The sequence below is a fragment of the Pithys albifrons genome, chromosome 2 (assembly GCF_047495875.1).
Source record: "Pithys albifrons albifrons isolate INPA30051 chromosome 2, PitAlb_v1, whole genome shotgun sequence".
Lineage (NCBI taxonomy): Eukaryota > Metazoa > Chordata > Aves > Passeriformes > Thamnophilidae > Pithys > Pithys albifrons.
This window is the reverse complement of record NC_092459.1, coordinates 30,564,708-30,576,926: the sequence shown is the minus strand read 5'-3', so window position 1 is coordinate 30,576,926 and position 12,219 is coordinate 30,564,708. Positions and strand designations below refer to the sequence as shown.

The following is a 12,219-nucleotide window of genomic DNA, read 5'->3' as shown; positions in this document are numbered from 1 at the left end:
ATGAATCTTTGGCTCATTACATGCCTATCGGTATGTAAATACAGGAACGAGCAAGGACACCAGACAGATTTGTTTTCACTGATCTTCATCATACCCAGGCTGGGTCTCTTCAAGTACTCCAGGTCACAGTTACAGACTGAGATGAAAAGTCGGGGGCAGGGGGGGACTGGAATGCAGAGACAGAGGTGGACAAAGCAGCAGGAAGCAGCACTTCAGAAAAGCTCAAGAATGAACTGGTTTCACTGTGGATAAACACAAGCACAGATGTTTGCAATTAGTATTTTACACCCATCTTAAAAGAAATATGCCTGTGGGTAATTGGGACAAATCAACTTTTATACTAGCTTAACTACTTAAAATTAGTACACAGAAAAGCATTAAATATTTTATTAAAGTAATAAAATGGCACATCTGTGAAAGAAAACCAGGCCTGTGTCATCTAAACTATGTGAATTGCCCAAAGTACATAAAGCTTCTCTCAAGATCTAGTCAAATAAGTTAATTGAGAAGTTGAGTAACCAGAAAATTGAAGTGGGCTCAAAAAAATTAGTTTGCTATTTTTCAGTTATTTACATTCACAGTGAATGTTTACATCACCCTTCAGCACATTTTTAGTGATTTGAAAAAAGTCAGATGGAGGAAAAGAATGTATAAAGAACAGCTTTCAAGAGCTGAAATTAAGAGGACCACTTTGATATCACAATCTAAAAAAAGTCATTTGGGGTTAGAATTTCTTTCTAATGCAAAATATGGCACTTGAGTTAAATTTTGAGGAGGAGGTGGTTCTCTAGAGCTCGGAGGCCAAAATGAGAATTACAGGATTTAAATTCTGTTTTGCAATATGCAATGAAAGCAGTGACAGCTTTTCAGGACATATTATGTACAATAAGTACAGCTCTGTATTTATAAAGAAGGCATATTTGAAAATAGGCGTAAAGTTCCAGTAGAAGCTAAAATAAACTTCAATTCCTTCCTAAACATGAAAAATGTCTCCAGTTTACTTATAGAATCACATGGAAAATTACTGCAAAACTTAGATATCAGAGGGGGTGTTTAGGTGGTTAGGTTTTCACCCAATTAGTAAACAGTCCAAAAACCAACAACCTTTATCACTTCAGGGACTGGGCATGCACAACATCTCTGGACAACCTTTTCCAGTGCCTCACCACCCTCACAGTAAAGAATGTCCTCTTTACATCCAATCTAAACCTACTCTCTTTCAGTTTGAAGCCTTTCCTCCCTTGTCACTACATGCCCTTGTGAAAAGTCTCTCTCCATCTTTCTTGTAGGCCCCCTTCAGGTACTGGGAGGCCAGTAGAAGGTCTCCCTGGACCCTTCTCTTCCCCAGGCTCAATTCTCCTTACCATGACGTAGAGATTATCTCAACAGGTTTTAGTGTGACCCTCCCTATTAGCACTAGATAAATAGTACATTTTCAAATTCAACAATGCTTTTCAAATGTCTTACAAGACTTTCTGTTACAGGTATTCAAAAAGGAAGATCTGAATTATTTAAGACGGGACTTCAGGATGATCATGCACATGAAAAAAATTCAAGGATTCCTAAGATATAATGTTTCGGCTCTAAAAGCGGTACACATTAAAATTGTTTTACTGAAGGAAAGCAACATGATCAAGTTGAGCACCTATTTGACTATGACTAAAATTTGCCTGGTGGGAAGTCACCACTGTTAAGATGCATGCATTAAGCATCCAGTGCTTATAGGTCTTAACTGTTTTATTTAAGAGCCGAGTGCTAGAAACAGATTTTGCTGAGATGTGACATTTTTCACTATTTGTCAATGGAACTTCAGCCATTTTCTATACCCTTTTATTAACCTTTCTTACACATATTATTGTAAGTGGCAAACAGAAATAAGAGCTGTCATTGACCAAAGGACACATTAGAAGCACTTGGGAACATCTTCATTCTCTCCCTACAACACTCACATTTGCAGTATCACACACAAGTCAGAATTAATTTTTTAAGGGTTTCTATGAACATTGCTTATACATATATACATGTACAATTAACTCCTTAATTGACACTATCAGTTTATCCTAAGACTGCATACTTTTTGCTTAGACACAATACATAAGATTTTCATCTTTTCAGAACAAGATATTTATGTTCACAAGCACCCTCCTGGAAGCAAGTAGACTAGATTTGCACATAAGTATGTACACTTTAAACTCAGTATGCACATAAGTAATTTTGATAGGTTACTATTAGTTGTTGTACAAGAAATCTAAGCAGACAATGGGCAGCCATTAAGTATTTTGTAGGCTTATTAATTTATGCACTATGAATCCCGATTCAAGTATGAGCATTATTTTACCTTGAGCATCTTTTTCTTGAGTATGTCTGTATTTATCTCCTGCACCAGTGTTGTACAATATTCAGGTACTGTTTGCTGCTTGGTGCACACCAGAAGTCCTACTTACAGCTCAAACTGAGCTTCTGCAAAGTTCATGACTATACTGGATGACAGCTCCTCATTCAGATGTGAAGCTTTCGTGTATTCAGGACAGCAGCTGATTTCAGCGACCACTCTTCTCACTTTGCACCACGCAGTTACCACAGCAAAGACTGAACTTTAGTTTACCTTGTTATGGATGCTCAAAAGAACTGTTTACGAATTCCAAACAACTCACTGCACGGATTTGCCTGCAAAAACACCGAGACTGGTGACAGTGTAGGAATGAAGGCAATGCACCAAGAATACAAGGTTGAGTTTCTACAGCTGAAATAGTATTTTTACTTTAAGTAGGAAAAAAAAAAAGAAGAAACCTAATATGTGGTTTTACACAGTAACACTTAAGAATAAAACTACTTTAAAAATACTTCTTGCAGGCACTGGAAGTCATCCTTGCCAACAAATGTTAGCTTTTCAATACTGCTTATGTAAGCTAAGAATGCATTAAGAATGCTGATAGCATTCCATTTTTTTTCCATTACAAATGTATTTTTGTATGTGTTTCGTATAATTCAAGTCATACTAGTTATCACTAGCCAGATTAAAAAGTAAGTAATTTTAAAATGTGTATTTTAATAATGATTATTCATGATTGTATTTATCACTCTCAATCATTAATTACCAAATATATTTGCTGGACGTAAGCCTTTTGTATTTCAATAAAACATAATAAAACTATTTACTTGAAAATTTCACTGGTAATTGAACCAGTACTTAATCTCAAACTAAAACACATCACATTACCTTAAAACTGATGTAAAGTCACAGCTGGAGATAAAAACCCTAAGGAAAGTGAAATGAAATTACATTTTCTAGATTAAAAAAATCCAAAATACTTGAATCTATTTACATTAAAAAACTACCATTCTGATTTGGCCCTTATAAGAAAGTTTCTTAAGACTGTTTTTAAGGGGAAAACAAACAAACAAACAAAAAGCACAGAACATCTCCATCCCAGACATAAAGCTTCCCCCAAAGCATATGAACTCAAAGAAGCAGAATTAGTTTCACTAGTCACTGACATGAAAAATGAGAAAGATTCAAAAAAGCATAGCAAATGATAGCTATGTTTGAAGTGACAGCAATAAATGTTAAATTGTTTAAAAAATAGTAATAAAAGTAAAAAGATACTTGTTTCCATAAATACCAAAAAATTAGGGATGATACTTAGAAGTAACAAAATCAGACTGTTTAATATTAAATTGTTATTTCGGAGAAACACTTACCTTAGAAAGTAACAACAAAACATTTATTAGAGTAAAGCTTTAAAAAGTAAGCGGCAAAAACATCAGATACAGAAGGCAGTTCCAGCACAGTAATCCCTTTATCCTTCTTATAACTTAATTTACCCTTACTTATTATGGTTTAAATCTTCAAAGATAAAATGGTAAGAAGATACAAGTGAGATTTCAACATGGAATGTGTTTATTTTTAATTTTCAGTACAGTATTAGGAGGCCATTTAATACTTTAAATAAAGGTTTTTGAGAACAACTCAAAGGATTAAACTAGGTAAAGAAAAACAATCTTTTCAGTGGATGAAATACAAGTATTTAACAACCTTATGATCTTTGAAGTAGCATTCTCAAAAAAATGTATATTCCTGGGTCACCTAGTCAGGAATGTAGCCTAGTGTGGTGATTCTCTTTCTCTCCTTTGTTTTGTGGACAGTTTCAGGCAGGTATCAACTACAATGCACAAGTTCACTGACAGGCAGGAAGAATGTTTTTATTTTTTTTTAAATCAAACACAGAGAGAACCAAGCCAATGTGCTTTAAAAACCAAATTGAATTTTTCTCTATAACCGTAGATCAGAAGGGCATTAGGTCATAATACAGCTAGACAGAACAGCCCCCTTCTCCCTCCATTTTTATTTCTTCACCAAATCAACCAACTGTATAATTATCTAACACAGTAGATGGGACCATGGAAATAAGTGGAAAGGAGATGAACATTGCCTGACATGTAAAAAAAAAATACTCAGAAAATAACTGAAAATTAATTTTGTTGCACAAAAAGGTCAATAGAACTAAGAGCAGATGCTGCTTTTGCTGCAGAGAATAAAGAGAAAAGTAAACAAAATGAAGCAGCCTGCTACTGCAGAAACTAGAATATCCTGATTTCTGGAATCTATCTCTTGCTTGCCTCAGTCATACTTCTGGAGCACTGCAGAGAGGTGGGAACATCTCATTTGTGAACATCCAGCCACCAGACCCTCTTCCACTATTTCGAAGTCCATTTTATTTTCCTGATTGCTCATATTTGTTAGTCATTTAGTTAACAAAAATTCCCCTACAACCCATTCTGAAGAACAAATTTTCTTTCTTATGCCAGTCAAGGTAATCCTGGCATAATCAAATTAAGAGATGGGGAAAATTCAGTTAATTTTATTTCTTTAAAGTTTCCCCACAGGCACCTTTACACACACTTACTAAAATATTTAAGCCTATGTATGTGTATAAACATACAACACTCACTTAGTAATGAGGTTTTTTGCTTACTATGTTCAGGCTCATAAGATCCATGGGGTGTATATATATATATATATAGAGAGAGAGAGAGAGAGAGAGATATACACCCACACCTTGAGATGGAATGTGTTAAGTCAAGCAGCTAAATCCAGACAGTAATAAACACGGATCAGTTCAGTGATTTTCCTTCTTGGATTGCATGAGCGACAGCACAGCTTCCTGCAGTGCTAAATTTCTAGAGACTGGAAGACGTGCAACTTTGATTCCAATGCAATCTCCTACGCTGCACCTTTAAATCCATTCAACACTGTGCAGGTTTGCACAGAACTTGCTAGCCAGCAGCCTGATGCAGTGCTCCTTTCATCTTCCAGACAAATTACAATTTTAGTGAAAAATTTGGGTAAAATGAAAACATTTCCTCGTCTGCAATCATATGACCAAGAAGTTGAGTGGGTACACAGCAGAAGCTGAGAATCCCTGGTGCAGTGCATTTGTACAGAGTTAACTACTGCTTGAATATCTCCACAAGTTTTACAGTAAGGAGTGTACTTACAACAACAAGCAGACTGTGGCATGCTACCACAATCTAAGGTCAGCATCAGGAGTTTTCTCCGTGCTACAGAACTGTACCTCTTGAATATTATTAAGTATATTTACGCATTTAAAAACTAATGTTTCCAAGAGGTTTCAAACTGAATAGAGGAAATTACAGTGTAAATGAAGTTTGTCAATTAAAAGACCAAGACTTCATTTTATAATCAGGGTAAATCAGGGTAAATAATTGGACATCAAACTACTTATATTTTGAATTCCTATTGGAGAGATAATAAATAGTCAAGTTTAATTTGATGAAATAATGGCCATCATAGTCAAACAATCTTGAAGTAAGTGAAAGAGATGCATCTTAAAACTGTATGAAATTAATGATTCCCATCGACAAAATGTCCCAAAGCAAACTGCTTGATAAGGGAACTGTTAAAAGCTATGAAACTTTACACAGGAGATTATGATAAAGCTCAGTCTCCAAGCTCTACTATGATATTTCAGTATACTAAAAATTGTAGCTATTTCATCAGTACATAGTCTTAAGATGATGCATTTTATTATTCGACCAATGTTTTACAAAGTCTAACAAAAGGTGGAGACCTTGTATAGCTTGTTACAATTAAAATAAACAGGATATCTGAGGCTCAGGCCTTGATATTCAGTTAAGTTACACTGACACCAAAAAGCTGAACATATTTCCCTTATACTATCCTTAACCTTATATGCCTCCAGATACAAGGCTTGGACAATTTTGCATAATATGTTCAAATTACACTATGTGGTAAAAACAACTGTTCAAGAATTCCTAATGGAATGTGGTCAGAAAAAGATGTCTAAAGCAAATTTGTACTGAAAGAAAAAAAGAAAAAGAAACTAAGAAATGGCATAAGCTCTAAGGAGCAGTGCATTCTTTGAGGACCTCCAATATTACACTATATTGACATTTATGAATGCTGTTCTCAGAACACAGAGAAAACCATTTCTCTTAAACCAAGACAAAGAATGAATTAAATAGGAACTTATGGGTCTCAAGTTTAGGAGGATTTCCCATCAGACTTTGAAAAAACACAAAATAACTAAATACAGACACTAACCAGTTTGCAAATCAGGACATAAAATGTCTCAGATTATATAAAAGTATACTCCAACTTCTCCGTAACGGAAGTCAAAGCTAAGGCCTCACAATTCCAGTTATTAGAAACAGCATATCCTCTTTACTAGACCACTTGAAGTCAACTATTCAGTGTTCTGAAGCAGGAATTTTATAAAAAGATGGTTGCAATGCAGTTCTTTGTAACATGTACTGGAGACAGATTGCTTAAAAGTGTTGAGTTCTAATAGAAACTGTGGAAGAAAATGAAACCTATAAACAAAATGCAACAAACTACACTGACTGAAGTTTCTTCAAGGTCCTCATATCTAGTAAAGTTCACTACACAAATTAAACATCATAAAGTACAAATTAACAAACCAGATGATTAATAAAATCTGTTCACTTTATATTAAACATCTCTAACATGATTATAGAATGTTTACGTCCCCTGGTGCACAGAGGAACTCTTCCCTTTGTATCACAGGCAAGGGTTCTCAGCTCGAATGCTACTGTGCAAGATGCCCGTTTATTTCAAGAGGTTCTGCAGCATTGCCGTAGCATATGTGGGACGAGCCTGTCTGCTTGCAATTGCATTCTGAAGGTACTGGATACCGCCGCAGCGTTCCCAAATTTCTTCAAACTGCCTCGGCAAAATTTCAGCACCTCGCTTTCGGGTTAAGCCAGTCTCTTCGAGATTAAGCTCACACATATCCATATCATCCTTACCTGAAATGGTAAAGGGAAAAATAAAACGTTTTTACATCATTCAAAAGTCTCATTAATAAAAATTAGATCTTTGTTAATAGTTTCCCTCCCTCAAGCTCTGTTTTTGTAAAAGTCTTCAGAGTTTACAGGGAAAAGAGTCCTCAGATAAATGTTTTTCGGTTTGGTTTGGGTTTTTTGTTACTCACAGAACACTACAGTGGTATCAGAATAAACTAGCATCAGATGTTGCAATTGTCTAAGTTGTGCTTAAAAACTGAGCAAAAAGGAACAAAGGAAAGAAGCTGACAAGATCAATGTCTTGATATATTCTCCTGAAATCCATTACAGGATGACAACTGCATTTGTTTTACATGTATGTGTGGCTGGGCTTCGCAAACGCAGATTTGGGAAGGGCTCTACCCACGTGGGTGTGCCCTTCCAGCCTGCGCAGTGGATTTTTTAGGTGAGGCACAGCGTGTGCAGAACTGGCCCCATCGTTTAACTCATAAGATTCATCTGCCACGGCCAAGCGAGCTTGGACGGTGACAGTGAAGTTCTCAGGACTAGAAACTACAGCACCCAGTATTCCCAGGAGGTCTCCCATCCAAGTACTAACCGGGGCTGACCCTGCTGAACTTCTGAGATCTGACAGGATCGGATATCAAGGTGGCATTTAACTGCCTGTATAAATATGTTTTACATATACTTTCAGTTTTAGGTCATTTCACAGTGAACTGCTCTTACTATTTGTTTAAATGTAGCAAAGCAACTAAGAACTCCAGACTTTTGACCATCTAGTTAATCTGCCAGCGCAAAACAAGCAGTGTTTATCAAATGTGACCAACATAAGAGACCCAGCAAAAGGATGGGTGTATTTTTAATAGGTCATCCACTGAATGTGGTACTCATGACAGCAGAGCTACTTTTAGCTATGGGTTTTTACAATGAATAGTAACAGCCGGTGTAAGGAATTCTATTAAACATAATTTGCAGTTAAAAACTTTTGTTGCTACTCAAGTATAACTCTGAAGAGAAACAAATTGGTTATGCACTTTTCCTTAGTCTCTAAGGTAAATACAAGAAGTCAAAACAAAGAACCATAAACAGCACGTCTCCAGTATCTTCTCCTCTCATTATTCTTCAGAAAAGCTGGAAGTATTTCACTACCAGACAAATCTCTACTAGCCACTGCAATATTTAGTTTTCATTTTAAATGTTTAAGATTAAAAAGCTATGATCTCACATTAGGCAGCATAAATAGGATAAAAGCACAGTTTGCTATTAGCTCCATACTATGCAAAGACAGTGTAACATTGGTACAGATTGTTTCGATACAAATTGGTTGTAATTTTCCAAAGCTAACTAAAAAACAATACAATAATGAGTACAACTTTCCCAGATAAATTGTGATGTTTTACCTTCATGCTGTCTCTAGTTCAGTGAACTGCTGGAAGGCAAGAGGGCTCTGCAGAGGGATCTGGACAAACTTGAGAGATGGGCTGATTTCAAAGGGGTGAAGTTCAATAAGGCCAAGTGCCAGGTCCTGCACTTTGGCCACAACAACCCCCTGCAGCGCTACAGGCTGGGCACAGAGTGGCTGGAGAGCAGCCAGGCAGAAAGGGACCTTGGAGTACTAATTGACAGGAAGCTCAACATGAGCCAACAGTGTGCCCAGGTGGCCAAGAACGCCAATGGGATCCTGGTCCTACATCAAACATAGCGTGGCTAGCAAGACAAGGGAAGTGACCAGCGCTGGTGAGGCCACACCTTGAGTATTTTGTTCAGTTCTGGACCCCTCAGTTTAGGAAAGATATTGAGGTGCTGGAGCAGGTACAGAGAAGAGCAACAAGGCTGGTGAAGGGACTGGAGCATAAGCCCTATGGGGAGAGGCTGAAGGGGCTGGGGTTGTTTAGCCTGGAGAAGAGGAGGCTCAGAGGTGACCTCATCACTGTCTAGAACTACCTGAAGGGAAGTTCTAGCCAAGTGGGGGTTGGTCTCCTCTCCCAGGCAGTCAGCAATAGGACAAGGGGGCACAGGCTCAAGCTCTGCCAGGGGAAATTTAAGTTGGAGATCAGAAAAAAATTATTTGCAGAGAGAGTAATCAGGCATTGGAATGACCTGCCCAGAGAGATGATGGATTCACCATCCCTGGAGGTTTCTAAACTGAGACTGGACGTGGCACAGAGTGCCATGATCTCGTAAATGGACTGGAGTTGGACCAGGGGTTGGACTTGATGATCTCCGAGGTCTTTTCCAATCCCAATCAATTCTATGATTCTAATCTGAGGACACTTAATAAAACCATTTACATTTGAATTCCCACTGTCTATGACTTGCCAAATTGATGTCTGCTTGTAAGTAGAACACATGGCCAAATGGTATTCTGGGAAGTGTGGCCACCACCAATAGCAGTCCCAAATCCTCAAATTCTGCCTATATAAGAACTGCTGATTTTTTGGAAAACAAACAAACAAAACAACTTGGGAAACTTGTATCCTCAGTGTCTCTTCCTAAAGTAACTAAGTAACTTTTCAACTCTGAACCTTTTCTAGGTTTTGAATTTTGCTGTCAATACCAACCCGCTACAAGGAGAATGGGAGCCTTGTCAGGATGAAGTTCCATTTGTCGAGCAATCCACGGCCCATCAAAGTGTGCGTACCACCAACCCTTCTTCTTGTTCTGGGGGTCTTTGTACTGGTCCGCGGGGCGGATGAAGGGAATGCGGAAGTAACGCTGCTGTCTGTTCATCTCAATCTCTTGCTGCCTGCCAGGGAGCTGGGCTGTTGGGTTCTGTTGTGCTATCATACAGGAAATCAAAAAACCAAACCAAAAATAAGCAAACAAAACATTCAAAAACAAGAAAGCCATATTATTATTAGCTTCGATAATCAGCAAATCTAAAAAAAAAAAATAAAACCACACCAACAAAACAAACAAGGAAACAATTCAAAGACCCCCCAAAATCTGAGAAATTCTCTCTGAAGTCTCATCAAACTTAAAAAGGACTCCCACCTCATATAATGTGCATTCTGTTAATCACAACTGCTACAATAGTGGTCAGGAAAGGCTCACATCAACTTCTAACTGTGTGTTGCTCAACGGAATATTTAGACAAAACAAAGCAAGTAAAATAACACATTCTGCTTTAAGTCAATATTTAAGGTGAAACTAGCCACATGAAATTTCTTACCAACCAGAAACATCTATCCTTAACTGCTTTAGTTCTATCAATCTCCTTGTAAACGAGATCACAGTGTAAATTATTTTAAGTTACAAAAAAACAAATCATCACTTGAAGATTTTTGACAGTCAACACAGAAGGGTGTATTATCATACTGTTAGAAATTATGAATTTGTTAATAGAAATGTTGACAACAAATACTGCTTATCACAAAGCTTCCACCAAACATAACTTTCTACCTAAGTTTCTGTGTGCAAAACTCTGGCAATAGAACTACTTTCTGGCTGCTTTCTATTTTAAAGAAATTCTTTATTTCAGACCATTAAGATCAACCAACTAAATCTCTAAAGAGGAAGAGTTATATGAAATTTTTTCAAGCTTCATATATATTTTTGGTAAATATTTTCCATATGCATTTTTAGACTCTCTGAGTTCCAAACATTTCCGTTTCTGGAGAGAAACTTTCTTTCAAATAAAACCTCATATTCTCTATTGTTAATTCATCAATTGATCCAACTTCTTAATGTTATATATACACTATCATAATTAGTTTTAAATAGCAAATGCTGTTACAAGCAAGATCCCTTCCTTTAATAACTGCCTCCTGCAAAAGTTTGTTACTGATCTTGTTTTAGTGGTTTATACCAGCACTGCTATAGATACCCTGTTTAAGAAATCCTCTGAATGTGTATCTGTGTCATCTCTACAAAAGAGAGTTGGTACTAAGAGTTGCATGTTACAGCATAAAGGGAATAAATAAAAGTGAATTCCATTTTTGTTCATTGTCTGTTGAGTAGCAAGGATGATTTCTAAGCTAATACTTAATAACATGAAAAAACAAAACCAGTTTAAATATTGTATTTTTATTGTCATGAACAAGACTAATATAGACTAGCAGCTGCTATTCTTTTGAAATTTCTTCTGCTTAGATTCAAGCAAACCCAGTTTTTCTGAACCTGAAGAGTGCAACCTTAAAAAACCCATGTGCTATACATATCATATCGCCTTTTTTATTTCCATGTCTGCATGAACAAGAAAAGAAAAAAAACCCAGATTTTAACAGGTGAATCTTATTTTTACACATCAACTCTGATTAAACATGTACCTTAGAGGGAGACACAGTTTTCAAGAAATTAATTCTATTTTCTACAAATTGTCTGAACATCTATCTCAGCAGATCAGTGCTTTAGTATTGTCAAATACTTTTTGCACTGCAACAATAACTGCTAAGGCCCATTTCTACACCTATGCATTATCTAAATCCAAGAGCAAATCTAGAGGACAGGAACACTAAGCAGCCAATACCGCCTCTACTTCTCAGTGCTATGGAATCGTAATTCTTTATTCAGAAGAAACCATCACCTCAGTGTTAGTTTGTGTGCTAGGAAAATAGTTATGTTGATTCCAGAGTTTTGCTACAACAAAAAGCTATATGTTGATAGTAAAAAAAAAAATTAGAACGAGCAAGGTACTTCATAGCAGGTGTGAAAAAAAGGACATTATATTTTAAAATAACCACATAAAAAGGTTATTTCATTCTCCCTTCCCAGTACTGCTCAAATGGGTAGGATTTTATGAAGAGAAGTACATTTGCAAATAACTAGGATAACATATAATTACCATCAGATGAATAACACTGCCAAATTGTAAAATAGATTTATTTTACAATTAAATTCAGTGTATAAGTGTAGCAAAACACTGGATTGATTAACGTTAGTACAGAGCTCTCAAATCTTCCTATTCTTCAA

At 36.6% G+C, this 12,219-nt stretch overlaps 2 protein-coding genes across 6 annotated transcripts in view; one reads left to right on the top strand and one right to left on the bottom strand.

Moving 5' to 3' along the window:
• The window catches only part of IMPG1 (interphotoreceptor matrix proteoglycan 1), a 59,333-nt gene extending 56,173 nt beyond the window's left edge, over nt 1-3,160 (top strand). For both annotated transcript variants that reach the window (XM_071548643.1, XM_071548642.1), the window contains one exon: nt 1,485-3,160. The gene's annotated coding sequence lies outside the window, so the exon portion shown is untranslated. The remainder of the gene's footprint in view (nt 1-1,484) is intronic.
• A 718-nt stretch (nt 3,161-3,878) lies between these two features.
• MYO6 (myosin VI) overlaps nt 3,879-12,219 on the bottom strand; it is a 113,091-nt gene continuing 104,750 nt past the window's right edge. For all 4 annotated transcript variants that reach the window (XM_071548637.1, XM_071548638.1, XM_071548640.1 and 1 more), the window contains 2 exons: nt 9,870-10,088; nt 3,879-7,311 (listed from right to left, as the gene is read on the bottom strand). In XM_071548637.1, coding sequence (XP_071404738.1) covers nt 7,112-7,311; nt 9,870-10,088 — 419 coding nt within the window. In that variant the 3' untranslated portion in view covers nt 3,879-7,111. The remainder of the gene's footprint in view (nt 7,312-9,869; nt 10,089-12,219) is intronic.